The sequence below is a fragment of the Phacochoerus africanus genome, chromosome 2 (assembly GCF_016906955.1).
Source record: "Phacochoerus africanus isolate WHEZ1 chromosome 2, ROS_Pafr_v1, whole genome shotgun sequence".
Classification (NCBI taxonomy): domain Eukaryota; kingdom Metazoa; phylum Chordata; class Mammalia; order Artiodactyla; family Suidae; genus Phacochoerus; species Phacochoerus africanus.
In genome coordinates, this window is record NC_062545.1 from 15,391,133 (window position 1) to 15,408,590 (window position 17,458).

The following is a 17,458-nucleotide window of genomic DNA, read 5'->3' on the forward strand; positions in this document are numbered from 1 at the left end:
ATGCTCCATTCACGTCACTGATACTTTAGCACTGACCTTGAAAAGTCTACTTCAAAAAGGCCTGTGGGTAAAAATATGTCTCTACCATTGTGCAGTCGTTGAAGACACTGTGGTGCTATGAAAATGCGCCAAAAGATAACTGCCCCTCCTTTTCGTTGCTTTATTGGTATATGTATCCCATGATTTGCTTTCTTGATTATATTTTAAGGAAGAAAAAAATGCATGGTCCAAAGAAATTTTTGGCTGACCTAGGTTACTTGCGCTGCAAAGCTTTCCCTAGCTCCCTCAGACAAAACTACCTGCATGTTCCAGAGTTCTCAAGAAATTTGGTTCATTCCTTGATTACATGACTTAGTGCCTCTGCTACACGATCATGTCAATCATCCTTGTTCTATTAGATGCAGCCCAGTGTTCCACATACGGTAGGGATTAAATATAGTTTTACCAAATTAAGCGAGAGGGTTAAAGGAAAAAGAAAAATTTATACTCATCTTTTGAAGAAGGAAGAGGGTTTACAAGATTTTTTAAAATAATTTAAAAATAGAATTCCAATATGGAGGAACAGTCTCTACTTCTTCACTCTTAAAGATTCAAATTACATTTTAGATCACCCTTCTCTGTTCTGAGACATGGATGCTGTGTAAAAATAATTGATATTTATTCTTTAATTGGCAGTTGGAAAAAAAAGGAGTTCTCACCATGTTGCAGTGGGATTGGCAGTGTCTTTGCAGTGCCAGGTCACAGCTTTGATCCCTGGCCTGGCACAGGGGTTAAAGGATCTGGCATTGCTGAAGCTGCAGTGTAGGTGGCAACCGTGGCTAGGATCTGATCCCTGGCCCAGGAACTCCATGTGCCACAGAGCGGCAAAAAAAAAAAAGGTTTTGGGAATTTAGGGGCAAGTTAAAAATGGGGAAAATGATTTCTTTTAACGGACCTAGTTTTCTGACCATTTGGGAATTCCTTCCAGACACCAAACCAGAGTCTTAAATTTCTAGGGTATCGTAGGGATTATAAGAGAAAGGTCTGACTACAAAAAAAGAAAACAAAAATGAAATCTCAATTGTATTCCACAACATTTCATGTTGGGAGATTCTGTGAAATAATAACTTAAATCTAGTAATATGTCCAAATGGAACAAAGACAGTACAAGGAAAGAAATGCTGCACTGCTGTCATTTATGAATATGCACAAAAAATTCTTAAAAAACCACACATCAACCTCATAAGTACATAAACATATAAAATATCATGTCCAGGTAGGGTTCATTTTATGATGCAAATCTGAAGGCCTATTAATGTAATTGGCCAAATTAAGAATACAAGGAGGAAAAATCATATGCTAATTTTCTTAAAGAATCAAATGTTCAATAAAGTTCAACATTCATTCACACTAAAATCTTAGCAAAATAGAAACAAATGTCTATCTAAATCTCAGAACAAACATCATTTTTTTTTTTTTTTCTCTTTCTAGGGCCACACCCAAAGCATATAGAAGTTCCCAGGCTAGGGGTCCAATCGGAGCTACAGCTGCCGGCCTACACCACAGCCACAGCAACACGGGATCCGAGCCTTGTCTGCCACCTACACCACAGCTCATGGCAACACTGGATCCTTAACCCACTGAGCAAGGTCAGGGATCAAACCCGCAACCTCGTAGTTCCTAGTCGGATTCATTTCCTCTGCACCACCACGGGAACTCCCAAACACCATTCTTAAGATAAAACAGTCAAAGCCGTCCTGATAATGTCAGAAAGGCGCCAAGAGTGCCAACATCTAATCAACATTGTATAGGAAGATTTACGCAAAGCAGTAAGATGAGAAAAAAAATTAAGTGGTGGAAGAACTGCAAAGGAAGACAAATTCTCATTTTCAGACACCACTCTACAAAGAAAATTCAAAAATATCTATAAGCCATTGTTAGAACTGTTGGGATTCTTTAAAAAGTGAGTTGGATATAGTATCTACATAAAAATCAAAAGCATTTCCACATGACAGTAATAGCTAATTTAAAAACAGAAAGCCAAGATAACAAAAAAAAAAAATAGTTTTTAGGGAGTTTCCTGGTGGCTCAGCACATTAAGAATCTGGCATTGTCCCTGTTGTAGCTCTAGTTACTGCTGTGGCGTGGGTTCAGTCCCTGGCTTGGGAATGTCCACATGCCATAGCTGTGGCCAAAAAATTAAGTTTTTTAAAATTTACGTGTAAGAATGTGATGGATAAATTATAAGACATTGTTATAGGATATTAAAAAAAAGCTTGATTGATGAGATATGTTTACAGACAGAATAACTCAATATTGTAATGTATCAATTCTGCCAAAATTAATCTCTAAATTAAATCCAATTCCAATAAAAGTCCCAACAGAATTCTTCATGGAACTTTATAAAATACCGCAAAAAAAACAAAAAAAACAAATCACGTGACAGTGCAAAGAGTTAAGAAATGCTAAGCCAGTGTGGAGGAAGAGCAATGTGGGCTTAATAATTAAGACAATGTGGTGTGGAATAAGGATGGAGAAAGAGACCAACACCACAAAACACAGGAATTCCTGCTGTGGCTGAGCAACAAGGAACCCGACTAGTATCCATGAGGATGTGGGTTCGATCCCTGGACCTGCTCAGTGGGTTAAGGATCCAGTATTGCCATGAGCTACGCTGTAGGTCGAAGATGTGACTTGGATCTGGCATGGCTGTGGCCAGAAGCTGCAGCTCTGTTTGACCCTCAGCCTGGGAACTTCCATAAAAGCAAAAAAAAAAAAAAAAAAACCCAAAAAGCAACAAAACCAACAACAGAGTCCAGAAACAGGTCCACACATATAAACTTCACCTGGGAGGAATGTGGAATTACAACAATCAGGATGAACTTTTCAACCTGTGGTCATGGGACCATTAGCTGGCCATATGAAAATGAAGATTTGGCCTTCCTTACACCATACTTCCATCACTTTCAGTCAGATTAAGGACATATGTGAAAAGCAAAAGGTTTAGACTTTTAGGAAAAAAATAGAGTATATTTATGAACTGATTGGAGATATTTTTTAAACTAATGCAAGATCCACATACTATAAAAATAGCATTTACTTAGTGTAGTCAAACTTTTGAATTTTACAACTACTTTTCAAAGAAACCATAATTAAAGTTAAAAGACAAGTCTCGTATGAGGGGAGGATTACAACTCACATAATCCAACAAGTCCTCCAGGCAAGAATTCCTATACAACCATAAAGGAAAGAAACATCCTGACAGAAAAATGGACAATGGATATGAGCCAGAAATTCACAGAAGAAATCAAAATGGCCAAAAAAACCAAGAGAAGAAGCCCAGTCCTACTGCAACCGGCAAAATGCAAGGTAATATATCTCCCAATGGAATATTACATCACAGTGAAAATAAACAAGTAGAGCTATAATCTCAAGCTTAATAACCTGATAATCTAAGCAAGGTTGAGTGAAAAAAAATTGTAAGGGATTGACACAAAAATTTCAATAAGCCAAAGTGTGTTACACATTTTAAATAAATACTTACATATATAAGTCATGGCAACAAAATCATGCTTGGGAATGAAACACCAAGTCTAGTTATAGCGGTATTTTGAGCCAGATTATACTTGCTTTCTTGAGCTAATTCCGTACATCGCTTTCTAATTTCATGTTCAGTGATAAACTTGAAATCTGCAGTGATGGGAGTGTTGGCACCATGGAAATTGGCAAACACTGTAAATCCCAGATTCTACCTCCCCTGTCCTCACCCCGGAGAACTGGTATACCAGCACATCACTGCGCCATTCTCCACAGAGTAGGACGCAGCTGGGAGGGGCTGTATCAGGGGATTCAGCATTATTGGTGAGACCTTTATGCTTTAAAGGGTTTCTAAAGCAAATATGGCAGAAGGGAAGGCCTTGATAGAGTGAGGGTGCTTCATGAGCCTTTATCATATTACTCTACGCTTTCCTATATTTTGGAAATACTTCCCGGAAAAAAAAAAAATCTAATTGGTTGAATTTTTCAAGCCAGCATAAAATCGTTTTCTTTTTTTTTTTTGCTTTTTAGGGCCGCACCTGCAGCATATGGAGGTTCCCAGGCTAGGGGTTGAATCAGAGCTACATCTGCCAGCCACAGCCACAGCCACAGCCATGCCAGATCGAGCCACATCTGTGACCTACATCAGAGCTCACAGCAACACTGGATCCTTAACCCACTGAGCAAGGCCGGGGATCGAACCCACAACCTCGTGGTTCCTAGTCAGATTTGTTTTTGCTGCACCACGACGGGAAATCCCCAAACCACTTTCTTTTTGCCCTCTTTAATTTCATAGATTTAAATCTTGCTTAGTTGGGCACAATAGTATTATATTATGTTTGACAAACTTGGACCTGAACTAATAACAGACATTTTCAAATTATTTCCAGCCTTAACCATAGATTTGCCAGATGGTTGTACCTTTGAAATCAACTCATCTACAGTATAAAGCGGAGGATTCATAAAAGGCATGCTCTGGCGGGAGGTGATGCAGCTAAATGCCTGGGGCTGGAGTCAGAGAAGCCCGGACTTAGAGAAGGTGATAAGGCACATAAAGCTCTATGGCCTCTGGCATGGAGTAAGCACTGGAGAAACAGTCAGCCTAGAGCCAACCCACCAGAAGGCTGAGGCCAAGGCCTCCCAGCATCCAAGCCTGGTTCCTCTTTTTGGGTTACAGTGCCATTGCTGGACTCTGGGTGGGGAAAGCGGTCTGGGCGTCCTGGGATTTGTACCCTCAGCGACTGCCAAGTGGAAGCCCGCTCTAACACCAGCACATCACTAATGCACTCGCGAAATCGAAATCCCCCAAGTCCATTTTTTATGCCCTTTCTCTATGTTCCTATTATGGGGTGTATTTTCTCTAGACTGTTTCTCAGCCACAGCGGCACGTGACGAACAGCTTTTAAAAGACCCTGATGCTCTATCCCCACCCCGGACCAATTAATCAGAACTTCTGGGGTAGGAGTCATCATATTAAAACACACAACAGGACACAGTGCTTCCCAGGTGATGTCAGCGTGTAGCCTGTGTGGAGAACCACTGTCCTGAGACATGCAAATCGGTCTTCAAAGTCTGCTGGGCCAGATGAAAGAGATGTGGCAACGCGGGCATTTTTCATAGCTCAGGCTTTGAAACCGAGACGGCTCTATGTAATTCAACAAACGTGTCTCCCAGAGGCTTGTGCTAGGAGTTAGGGCCTCCCAGGGACATGAGCAATGGCAGAGGAGATGTGGCTTTTCCCCTCAAGGAGCGCCCATGCACTGACTGCAGTAAGCCAAGAGGACAGGGTTTAGAATCCGCACTGTGGTTGAGTCACGCAGTGATGGGGTGTTTTAAAACTTTCTCAGGGGATTTTACTATAACAAAATCAATGCCACCCCAGGTTAATATGCTGGTGTCTGTTTACTGTGTGCTGGCCTTGAGCTCGCCACTGCAGGTCTATCAGCTCACCGAAGCGTCACCATCCCCATACGAGGTGGACTCTCCTATTGATGACTTTTGTTCCTTTAGGCCATAAAAGTTTGGAGGGTCCTATAAGCCAGACAGTGTTTAAGGCACTTGGGTAGAACAAAACCGAGAGATCCCTGCCTTTAGGGAAAGTTCTGTGAGTGGGAGCGGGGAGGAAAGAAACAACAGACATCATAGCAAAGTCAATCAGAGGCTATGTTAGAAATTGCCAAATGCCAGGAGAAAAAGAGAAAGTAAACAGGTCAGGTGTGTGCGTGGGTGCTGGGTAAGTATCACCGAGTAAAGGAAGATTTGGGCAAAGACTTGAAATGAGGGAGTCAGTTATTCTACCCATCTTCCTCCACTGATGCTGGGGCTATGTCCTAATAAACCCATGGTAAGTTGAGAAGATCATAACACATTTAATGTATGTAACTTACTGAACATCAAAGCTTAGCCTCGTCTACCTTAAACAGGTTCAGAACACGTCTGTTAGCTTACAGTTGGGCAAAATCATCAAACACAAAGCCTCTTTTTAGAGCAAAGGGTTGAATATCTTGAGAAGTGTATTGACTACTGTACTGAATGTGAAAAGTGGAGCAGTTATAAGTGTATTGGTTGTTTACCCTTGTGCTGGTGGGTCTGACTGGGAGCTGCAGTGTGTTGCCCAGGAAAAGATCAAAATGTGAAACTTGAAGTATGCCCCCCCCAAATAACATAAAACAAAATAGAATAAAATAAAATTTGAAGTATGGCATATACACAGTGAAATACTACTCTTCATAGAAAAGAACAAAATGATGCCAATTTCAGCAACACGGGTGCAACTAGATTTTCACCCTAAGTGAAGGAAGTGAGAAAGACAAAGACCATATGACATCACTTATATGTGGAATCTAAAATGTGGCACAGGAGTTCCCGTCGCGGCGCAGTGGTTAACGAATCCGACTAGGGACCATGAGGTTGCGGGTTCGATCCCTGCGCTTGCTCAGTGGGTTAACGATCCAGCGTTGCCTTGAGCTGTGGTGTAGGTTGCAGACGTGGCTCAGATCCCGCGTTGCTGTGGCTCTGGCGTAGGCCGGTGGCTACAGCTCCGATTCAACCCCTAGCCTGGGAACCTCCATGTGCCGCGGGAGCGGCCCAAGAAATAGCAACAACAACAACAAAAAAGACAAAAAGACAAAAAAAATGATAATAAAAAAAAACTAAAAAGAAAAATAAAATGTGGCACAAATGAACCTATCAACAGAATGGAAACAGACTCACAGACATAGAGAACAGACGTGTGCTTGCCAAGGGGGTGGGGGGAGTGACCAGGATGGACGGGGAGTTTGGGGTCATTTACATCTAGAATGGATAAGCAATGAGGTCCTGCTGTACATAGGATCCCTGTATATCCAATCACTTGTGATAGAACATGATAGAAGATAATATGAGAAAAAGAATGTGTGTGTGTGTATATATATGAATGACTGGGTCATTTTTCTGTATAGCAGAAATGGACAGAACACTGTAAATCAACTGCACATTAATAAAAAAATTAAAACAAATTTTCTGAAGTACCATTTCTGTTGATCACATCTTGCTTGCACACCCTTGCAAAGTCAAACAAATCAGGAGTTGAACCATCATAAGTTGCTGAACATCTGTATTCTGTTTAAAACACCCCAAAGAATACACACATGGTTCAGCTGGGATGCAAACACAGGTATGTTAAAAACCAGTGTCCAGGCTCTTAACCTGCCAACTCCCTGGTCTTCCAAGAAGTACCACAACTTATTATAATAACTGATTCACTTGCCCCATTCTCTTCAGCTCCAGGTCTGTTTTGTTCACCGCAGTAATTTTCTAAGCCCAGTGCCTGCTACATAATAGGTATTGAATACATATTTGAATTAAACGTTGTAATTTTTAATGGAATATTACTCAGCCATTAAAAGGAATGAAATCCCAGCATTTTTATCATCATGGACGGACCTAGAAATTATCATGCTAAATGAAGTCAGCCATACAATGAGACACCAACATCAAATGCTTTCACTGACATGTCGAATCTGAAAAAAGGACACAATGAACTTCTTTGCAGAACAGATATTGACTCACAGACTTTGAAAAACTTATGGTCTCCAGAGGAGGCACTTTGTGCTTGGGCTGTGGGATGGAAATCCTGTGAAACTGGAGTGTGATGATCATTATACAACTCCAGATGTGATAAATTCATTGAGTAACATAAAAAAATAAAAAAATAATAAACACTGTAAATTTTATTTATTTATTTTTGTCTTTTTGCCATTTCTAGGGCCACTCCCATGGCATATGGAGGTTCCCAGGCTAGGGGTCTAATCGGAGCTGTAGCCGCCAGCCTACACCAGAGCCACAGCAACTTGGGATCTGAGCTGCATCTGCAACCTACACCACAGCTGACGGCAACACCGGATCCTTAACCCACTGAGCGAGGCCAGGGATCGAACCTGAAACCTCATGGTTCCTAGTCAGATTCGTTAACCACTGAGCCACGACGGGAACTCCATAAATTTTAATTATTAATTAATCTGAATAAATATCTGTTATGCTTAAAGTTTTTACAGTGTGTTAACTCTCTTCTACCCACTCCCTAGGCAGAAGGAAATTTTTAGAAAAATCCAGCGAAGGAAAGGATGCTGGGGACAGAGCCAGCATGTATTTTTGGATGCCTCTGCTCTGTTAGGGCAAATAGGTCTCTTCTCTGAGTCAGGAGGATGGAGCAGGATGGGATTTTAAATAAATATGAGACTCATATACAAACAAGGATGTTTCCAGGTAGTAGACTTCACAGTATGAGAGCCCACAAAAATTGATGACATTGGGTTAGGTATCTCAGGTAGTTTTCTTGGGCCATATTGATTTGAGAAAAATTCATAACATTCTCATGTGAGAACAATGTTTTGAGTATTAACTTACCTATTAAAATGGTAGATATCCCGGATGTTTCCAAAGAGGGCTGATCTTTCTTCCGTGCCCAGAGGAAGTTTCGTTTGGTCCTTGATGCAGTCAAGGTAATCCTGTGAAATCAATGAGGAGGATGTCTTAAACATTCCCGGCTTTGCCAAGTGTTCTTTAGCGATGCAAAAGGAATCTTCCAGGGTTGTTTGAAGTAGGTATTATATTAATGTGCTCGTTAACTCAACTATGAGAATATAGACTCTTTTATTAATAATGATAATACCTCCCTATTTATAGATCAGGGAGTTTGAGCAAGGAGAAACAGTGCAGTGTACCTTAATGTATTTGTGCTGAAAATGTATCGGAGCGTCCCTAGAGGGAAGGACCCCAGTTTCCAAAAAAGGCAGAGAGTCAGCATAACAACATTGCCCACTGTTGCCTTAACTGATTTATATGATAAAAGATACTCCAAAATTCATACAGTGGGGAATCAGAAATAAAAATTCTGAAATGTGATAGAGTTGTTTTACACAAAACCTTTTATTTTATTTTATTTTTAGAGCCACATGTGTGGCATATAGAAGTTCCCAGGCTAGGGGTCTAATCAGAGCTGCAGCTGCCGGCCTACACCACAGCCACAGCAACGTCAGATCCGGGCTGTATCTGTGACCTACACTACAACTCATGGCAATATTGGATCCTTAACCTACTGAGGGAAGCCAGGGATCGAACCTGCATCCTCACAGACACGATGTTGGGATCTTAACCTGCTGGGCCACAAAGGGAACTCCTTACCCAGAACGCTACCTATTGCTAAAGTATAGAACTAAATTTATCCTCAAATATCAGTTTAAAAGAAAACAACAACCCACTTTTTAAAGTAAAAGAAGCAGAGTTCCCTTCGTGGCTCAGCGGTTACTGAACCCGACTAGGATCTGTGAGGACTCGGGTTCCATCCCTGGCCTTGCTTAGTGGGTTAAGGATCCAATGTTGCTGTGAGCTGTGGTGTAGGTTACAGACTCGGCTCTGATCCTGAGTTGCTGTGACTGTGGTATAGGCTGGCAGCTGCAGCTTGGATTCAACCCCTAGCCTGGGAACCTCCATATGCCACGGGTGTGGCCCTCAAAAGGAAAAATAAAATAAAATTAAAAAAGCACGGAACTCACTTATACTATCCAGTAGGCCAAAGGACAACTTTGAAATGATTTTTATCTATTTTAACCCGGAAACAACTCCCAAGAGCGCTAACTTGGGTTCCGACGCAGCGGGGGTTAAATGCACGAGGCTTAGGAGCTGCCTGCACTGCTGAGAGAGGAGAAAACTGCTCTCTGCCCTGCGTGCTGAGTCCAGAGCAGAGTGGTCCCCCTTCCCCCAGCCAGGCTTGAAAAGAGAACTCTGTAGGAGGCGAGAAAACAATAAGGAAAAAAAGTGAAAACAGCTGAAATAACGTACAATCAAAAATAAATCCAGTCCCCCGCCCTGGGCTGAACAATGCAGGATGGCTCCCAACCGAATGTCACCCTGAGCTCTGCGGCACTTGGGGAAGTGACCCTGTGAAAAGTCAGCCAGACCGTGAAAATCCCAGAACTCAACCGCATTCCAAAGGCCAGCGGCAAACACAATGGTATTTAGGCGCAACGAGTGAAAGGAGAAGGCGAAATATAAGAAGCATCAGATAATTGTTGCTTTTATCTGTCATTAAGTCACAGCCATCCCCTCCTGCTCTTCATGTTCCTCAAGTGAAAAAACAGGTCAGGCTTCGTCTGTAACGTTCTCAGTAGCACGTTGCACAGACTGCGCTAAGTAATTTACCACTCTGGTTCTTGAATGCTGAAATTGCTGTCATGCATGAATTGATGTTCATAAGCCTTTTTATGTTTTAACAGGCTTGGCGGTAACATCTTGTCTGCTTAAGAAAATGGTCATCTCCATAAGAAATTAGACTCCTAAGGTTTACATGTAACTGCCATGAAAAACCCACAACATCCTTACTTTTATGAATGGAACAATTACAAGGAGCTTAAATGTCTGCATAGGCTATAGAGCTGATACTCAAATAAGAAATGCTGAAGAATCCCAGAACGGAAGTAAGACTGCATTTTGAACACCACCAAGTGTAAATCTAACAGACCTCCTAAAAAAGTGTATTCATAAAATTACACATGCTATAAAAAGATGGGCTAATATCTAACTGCCTTAAATGCTTATATTTAATAGTTGCTTAGCGCTTTGATCCACATTTTAAAAGGGCACATCCTACGTAAAATTAAGAAGGTAAAACGGAAGGCTATAAACAAGTCTGAAATTTAAAGTAAAACAGAAGGCTACTGGCAGGTGTGAGTCACACCAAACGGCAGCGTGAAGGTTGGGATGGAGCTAACAAGAGCGTGCCAGATTTACCTGGCCAGCTGCAATGGGGTTTAAAGAGAAAAGGAAGAATCCTTTTTCCCACTTCAAGTGTGAAGCTGGCTTATTTGCAGAAATCTGACACTAAATGCTTCATGTCAGGGAAAGACTGAGTTAAGAGGGTTGAAGAATTTCATCTGGGGTTAGAGACAAAAAGCCATGGCGCCCTTCCAACAGAAGATGGCCCATCTCCAAATGAAAGAGTTGCAGAACTCCAGAGTCTGGGGTAGAGAAACTCAGTTTCAAAAGCTGCTTGTTTCTGAAATGGTTGGGAAAATAGATCGTCAGGAGTCCAAATTTTTGCTGGCCACTCTAGAAAACAGATCAAAGCCATAGAGCCACAACGTGTGCCTCCCCCCGCCCCCCGCCTCATAATTAAGTCTTTTAAATACGATACTTTAACCCTAAATCAGGGACGGAAAAGTACTGTAGCATGCAATGTATTAGCAGCTGTAATCATCTGAAGCCAAAATGAGTGGTTTGATAATAATAACAGTTCACTCTGTGCTCAAATGACAGAGTCAAGAAGCCAATGAAATTTATTAGAGTCTGTCACGCAGCTTATTAATTTTATTGGCTTGATGTCAGCACCTATGGCTACCCTACAGCTAACGATGAAGGATCAATGTAAAACTTTTGTACTGAAAAGAACTATCCTCCAAGAGAATCAGAGAAGTCTCTCCATTGGGGGGGGTGGGGGTAGATATAGGCGCAAAAGAGCTTTATACAACTTGACATCTTTTTATTATACTACTATAAATTTTACCTAAAAGTATTTCTTTTCCGCTCAATCTATGCCCTTAACAGCTTTATCATTAAGCTCTGAACAAGTGCCCTCTTCTCAATAACTTTTTCATTCCTGTGATGTCCGTCTATGATGGAAAATATCCAAGAAAAGCTGAACTCGGTGCTATTTGGAGTGTGGCTAGGAACCACTTTGCAAACTACTTTGTTTTTGTTTTTTGTCTTTTTCGGGCTGCACCTGTGGCATGTGGAAGTTCCCAGGCTAGGGGTTGAATGAGAGCTGTAGTATCCAGCCTATGCTGTAGGCACAGCAATGCCAGATCTGAGCCACATCTTCGACCTACACCACAGCTTGTGGCAACACCAGATCCTTAACCCACTGAGCAAGGCCAGGGATTGAACCCGAATCCTCACGGATACTAGTTGGGTTCTTAACCCACGGAGCCACAATGGGAATTCCACCAATTGTTTGTTTTTGATCTACAAGAAGATAAGCGCAGAACTTAAGAGTAAGCACATCGAAATTTTTACAGTATTTCGACAGAATGATATTTACTGAACCAAATGATACATTGAGGCTTATATTTTGCATGTCTGATTTCTTCTATTTTGTTTTTCTAGCAATTCATTGTTTGTGGTGTTTTACAAAAGTGTCACAGTATGGCTGATAAGAAGAAACACACACACACCCTCCACAGTTTGAGACGCTCTGGTCTAGATAACCATCCAGCAGAGATGCTGGAGAAAGGACACTTCCAGAACTGGGACAGAATTCAAACTCCATGTCCTTGGTAACTCGATTTATTTCTTGAAGACATCCTGAAAGAACTAAGTTCATGCCCTGGTGCCTAGTTCCCTTTTTCCTCTAAAATAACATTTAAAATGTTTAAAAATTATAACCTAACATAATAATGAAGAGAAACCATAAGAAAAAAAAAGATTTATTTCGAACTATAAAGTTCATTGCTAAGATTTTTTTTTTCCTACTCTTTCTCTTTCAAAGATAGTCACATTGTAGAAACAAAATGAAAAAGCCTCTATTCCTAAATCCTCTTGCTCACGTTTCAAAATTCTACCTTGTAGTTTTATGCCTTACTCTTTTTGGACTAGTTTTTGTGTCAGTACTTCCAAATTCCAAACCCATTTGATCTAACTCCTATATAAGATTTTTGGTCTTTATTTTAGAGAATGCATCTGTTTCAGTTGCTCCAACTCCTCCATCCTTTCTAGAAAGTAGTCATTTGTTCATACAAAACCCACCTCTAAATTTCATGGATTACATTGGGATGCTATTGATACTATAAGAACTTAATATTTGTATGTCAATTTACAGTTTAAAAGCACATTCACATTCATTCATACAAATCCTCCTTCCCCCCACTTTTTGAGGTCATAGTAATACATGCCAAATTCTGTTTTACAAGCTAGGAATTAAATAAAATGAATAAAACATGATTCCTTCCCCTAAGGAGCTCCCTGTGTAGTTGAAAGACAAGAGTAAACAAAAAGTACAATGCAGTGTTTAGGCAGCATGACTGATAAATATTCAGCACACAGGAGAGAGGAGGAAGCAGGCAGTGCCAGGGCAGGGAGGAGTCTTCCAGAGGAGGTGATGGTGGGCCTGACTCTTTAAGGATGACCAGGAATCAGAACAGAAAGTAGGAAGGAAAAACAACACCCAGGAAGACAGAAAAGGGTAAATGGGCCCTGGAGAATGAAAGGCAAGCTGCAGTCAAGACACTCAAAGGAGCTGAGATGGGCTGAGAGAGCAGGGCACACACATGTGGTAGCATGGAGGTGGGGCTGCAAGTTCAGACGTGCTGGTGTCAGGATAGGCCTGATCAAGGAGAACCTTCCATACTCCGTTGACAGAGGCAACCAGTGAAGGATGTCATGCGACAAAAGATCATCCCAGCATCAGAAAATAGAACATTAGCTATAAAACTGCCAGTGGGGAGGCCAGTTAGAACCAGGCAGCAGTGCAGGCAAGACCAGACCCGGTCCTCATGCGTTCCATGGAAAGGAACTGTACTTAATTAGTGGTGACTGAGAGAAAGGAGCCAGTCAGGGGGAGAGCTTTCAGGAGAAGGGAGTCTCTTCTCTCGCCTTCTCCCCCGAGGGGGAGGGGTGCTCCCAGCAAGAACCCTGCCAACCCCTTGTCTCCCCTCCCTTGGGCTGCAAGCTTGGAGAGAGCTGGGTGCTCCCTCCAGGGAGAAGGCTCGAAGGTCCACCCAGCTTCCACCCTTCCTTCCCCGATGGCTGGAGAGGTAAAACTAGCCTGCAGAAGCCTTGGCAGGGAGGTTCTCGGCCTTTCCGATGGCCAGGACCTTCTGTACTAGATGGCCTCATACCCAGATCAGACACTTAAAGACATCTCTGGAGATTCATGGTAGAGAGACCAGGTACATCTGCTGGCTCAACTACATGGTAGATCTTCACGTGGCTCGGCTTGCTCCTCCTGCTCTTGTTAGAGGATGCTCAGAGAAGGAGTACAACTTTCATTTTCCAGCTGTTGCCCTCTGCAACATCACTAGGGACATGATGCACTCAGCATCCCAGGCCCCTGCCCCAATCCCCGCTCATGCACCTTCTCTCCCTGTTCCCAAGGGACCTGAAGGGGAGATGGGGTCTGGAGGCAGACAGTGTGTTGGTCGTGGACATGCAGAGATGGGAGTGACTGTTGGGCATCCCCAAGGGGTTTGTAGGGCATAGAGTCTGGGAAGAAAAACTGAGTGGTTTGTTGAGAGAGCTCTTTCTGCCGCTTTGGGCCTCATCTCACGCAGCAATGACAGAAGCAGGGGGGCCAGAATATCCTCCCACCTTCAGGGACCAGGGGCACGTTCAGCTTCTGGCCATGAGAAGGTAGCTTCGGACTCTCTCAGTGCTAGCAAATTGTAACCTTGGAGGGCATCAGCGGGCCGTGGCCCCTCCAGGGAGTGTCCCGGTCACAGTGAGAAGACCAACAGCCCTTGCAGAGGAGAGTAGCAAGGAGGCAAATTCAGAGCTACGAGGCCTGGGCAGGACAGAACCATGGCCCACCTGATGGGAGAGCACATCCCTAAATGAGAGCAGTGGTAGGGGCTTCGTACGGCTCCAAGGATCTTGGAGCACAGAGCCAGATGTGTGCTTCCCAACTCTTTCAGAAATAGTCTCAGGGAAATCCAGGGGATAAGGAAGTCCCAAATGCAGTATTAGAGAGAGCTGCAGACTGGTTTGGAAGTGGGGTAATAGAGGAGCACACATTTTGAGATGTTGGGATATAAAGGAAGGAGAGTGACAGGGCAGTAACTGGAAGAAATGTAGGACCAGGGAGGATCAGTCTATTGATTTGTCCATGCAGCCACCCATCCACCCACGTGCCTGTCCATCCATGCATCCATCCACCCATCTAGGCATTGATCCATGAACAGGGAAGGAGATGGAGGCAGGAAGCCTGGAATGATAGGTGGGGATAACAGGCAATGGTGAACACAGAGGAAGACAGAATGTGACTGGAAGAGCCCAGATGGAAGGACCAGACAAAAGGCAGAGCTCAGGAAGATGAGCACTTTTCCAGGGAAATCTGGGCGGGGAGCGCTGTCCATCCATGGTCAGCTTCATTTTATGGAGTGGAAAACAAAACTCTAGCAAGCCAGAGCGTATGAAATAAAAAGTTCCCTCTTCCTCCCTGAGGACCTTCCCTGTCTCTCCCCAGATGTCACTTTCCAGAGGTTTCTGGTTAAAGATGTGGTGTACATGCCTCTGGGTTATGTTCTGGTGCATGATTATGGCTGTTAAAAATGAGATTCTGTGTCTGATTCCCAACTTTGTTTTTTCCATTCAGTGTATGTAAATACACATAACTCCTTCACATAAACATAGTTGTTTCTCATTCCCCCCCATTTTTTTAGGGCCACACTTGTGGCATATGGAGGTTCCCAGGCTAGGGGTCAAGTTGGAGCTACAGCTGCCAGCCTACACCACAGCCACAGCCATGCCAGATCCTTAACCCATTGAGCAAGGCCAGGGATTGAACCCAAGTCCTCATGGATCCTGGTTGGGTTCATTAACCACCGAGCCATGACGGGAACTCTGATCTTTCTCATTCTTTAGAGAAGTTGCACTGTATTCCATTCAATAGTTTTATTAGAATGTATTTAGTTAATAAAGATGGGGGGAGGGGGCACAGACCTATATGCTCGTGGGGGGTGGTGGATTCAGAAATGAGTAAAATAAGATCTCTGTCCCTCTGGGTGCTTGCAAGGGACTAAAGGGAAAAAAAAAATAAGCCAGAGACTAACAACCTAAGTGTTATAGGAATTATTTACAAAATGCTGGGAGAGTATAGCAGAACACATTTTCCAATGAAAGAAACCTTTTATCTTTCTTCCAAATAAACCACTAAATGGAGTGAGTTTACAATAAAAATTTCCTGCTGTAGCCTGCAGATAAAGTAACAGCAGTCCAATCGTCCCGTTAATCTCTCTTCTTCTTCCACTGACATCCACGGAGGTGGGGGTGGGGAGGAAGATGTAGCCAAAGAAAGGGGAGCAGGGCTCTCTGGCCACCCCAGCAGGCTGGAAACAAAAGCTCTCACTGTGGGAACAATGGAAGTTCCCTGAGTCTATAGAATACAGCCCCTCCCCGCCTCCGCCCCACTGCAGAGAACTGTACTGAGAATACAATGTATCATCAACACAACAACATCTTTCTGCCAACATTGTTGGGGAGAATGGGGGAGGGGGAGAATAGGGAAGGGAGGAAAAGGAGAGAAAAAAGAGGCAAGAAATGAAGCAGGAAGAGAGGCGGGGAAGAAAGCCGGACAGGGAAGAAAAAAAAGAAAGAACACACACACACACAAGCAAATGCGGGACTGAAACCTAAATCAAAGTTAAAAGCAGCCTCTGTTGCTGATAGGGTATCAGTTTTCATTCAGAGTTTTCCTAAGTGACAGAATAGAGGCTGCTGTTAATTGGGGATCCGTCGAAAAAGCAGTATTAAAGGGCTCTGAGATATGTGAGTAAAAGAATAAAGAACAGAGGGGTTTCAGCCTCGTTTACCATCTGTAATAGTTTCAATACCTAAGACATCAGTAAAAAATGTCCGGCATGGCCTTCTTGCTAAACTGTGACAAATGACACCTGTGCCAGCTCAGGCCCCTCTTTTGTTTCACGTATTCCTCCTGGAAGAAGTAGCGGGGAGATCCCTGGGGAGGGGGGACAACTGGACTTGGAAAGGTGGAGGGTGGTCCAGAAAGAGAAATTGGGGAGGCGGCAGGGGAACAGGAGTTCTATTGCAAAAAAAAAAAAAAAAATCTGTATTGGGTGGAAAGAGCAAATATCACGGATATTTGCTTGGTTTTTCTCCCCCAAATTATAAGTAGAACATATTTATGAACCAGCCATTTACAGTAATCCAATGATATAAGCAAGTTATTAAAAGACAGGATTAGTATTCATACATTAAAGTCTTCAAAGCAACTAGTTGCTCATCTTTTGCTATACTTCGACAACCATTATAAAAATCAACTATCTTTGGAGTTCCCATCGTGGCTCAGTGGTTAACGAAAACGACTGGTTCCGACTTGGAACCATGGGGTTGTGGGTTTGATCCCTGGCCTCGCTCAGTGGGTTGAGGATCTGGTGTTGCCATGAGCTGTAGTGTAGATCGCAGGTGCAGCTTGAATCTGGCGTTGCTCTGACTGTGGTATAGGGGTCTAATCAGAGCTCTGATTAGACCCCTAGCCTGGGAACTTCCATGTGCCGCAGGCACGGCCCTAGAAAAGACAAAAAGGACAAAAGAAAAAAAAATCATCTTTACTTTTACTTCATATTGATATCAGGAGAATTTTATGTATATAAACATAAATAAGCTGGGTACAAATATAACACTAAGATTAATCCCTTCTATTACCCTTAGTTATAACAAATAGGAAACTTACAGG

General features: G+C 42.8%; 1 protein-coding gene across 3 annotated transcripts in view; it reads right to left on the reverse strand.

Moving 5' to 3' along the window:
* PLEKHG1 (pleckstrin homology and RhoGEF domain containing G1) overlaps positions 1–17,458 on the reverse strand; it is a 242,893-nt gene that overhangs the window by 55,514 nt on the left and 169,921 nt on the right. For all 3 annotated transcript variants that reach the window (XM_047769938.1, XM_047769940.1, XM_047769939.1), the window contains one exon: positions 8,404–8,504. In XM_047769938.1, coding sequence (XP_047625894.1) covers positions 8,404–8,504 — 101 coding nt within the window. The remainder of the gene's footprint in view (positions 1–8,403; positions 8,505–17,458) is intronic.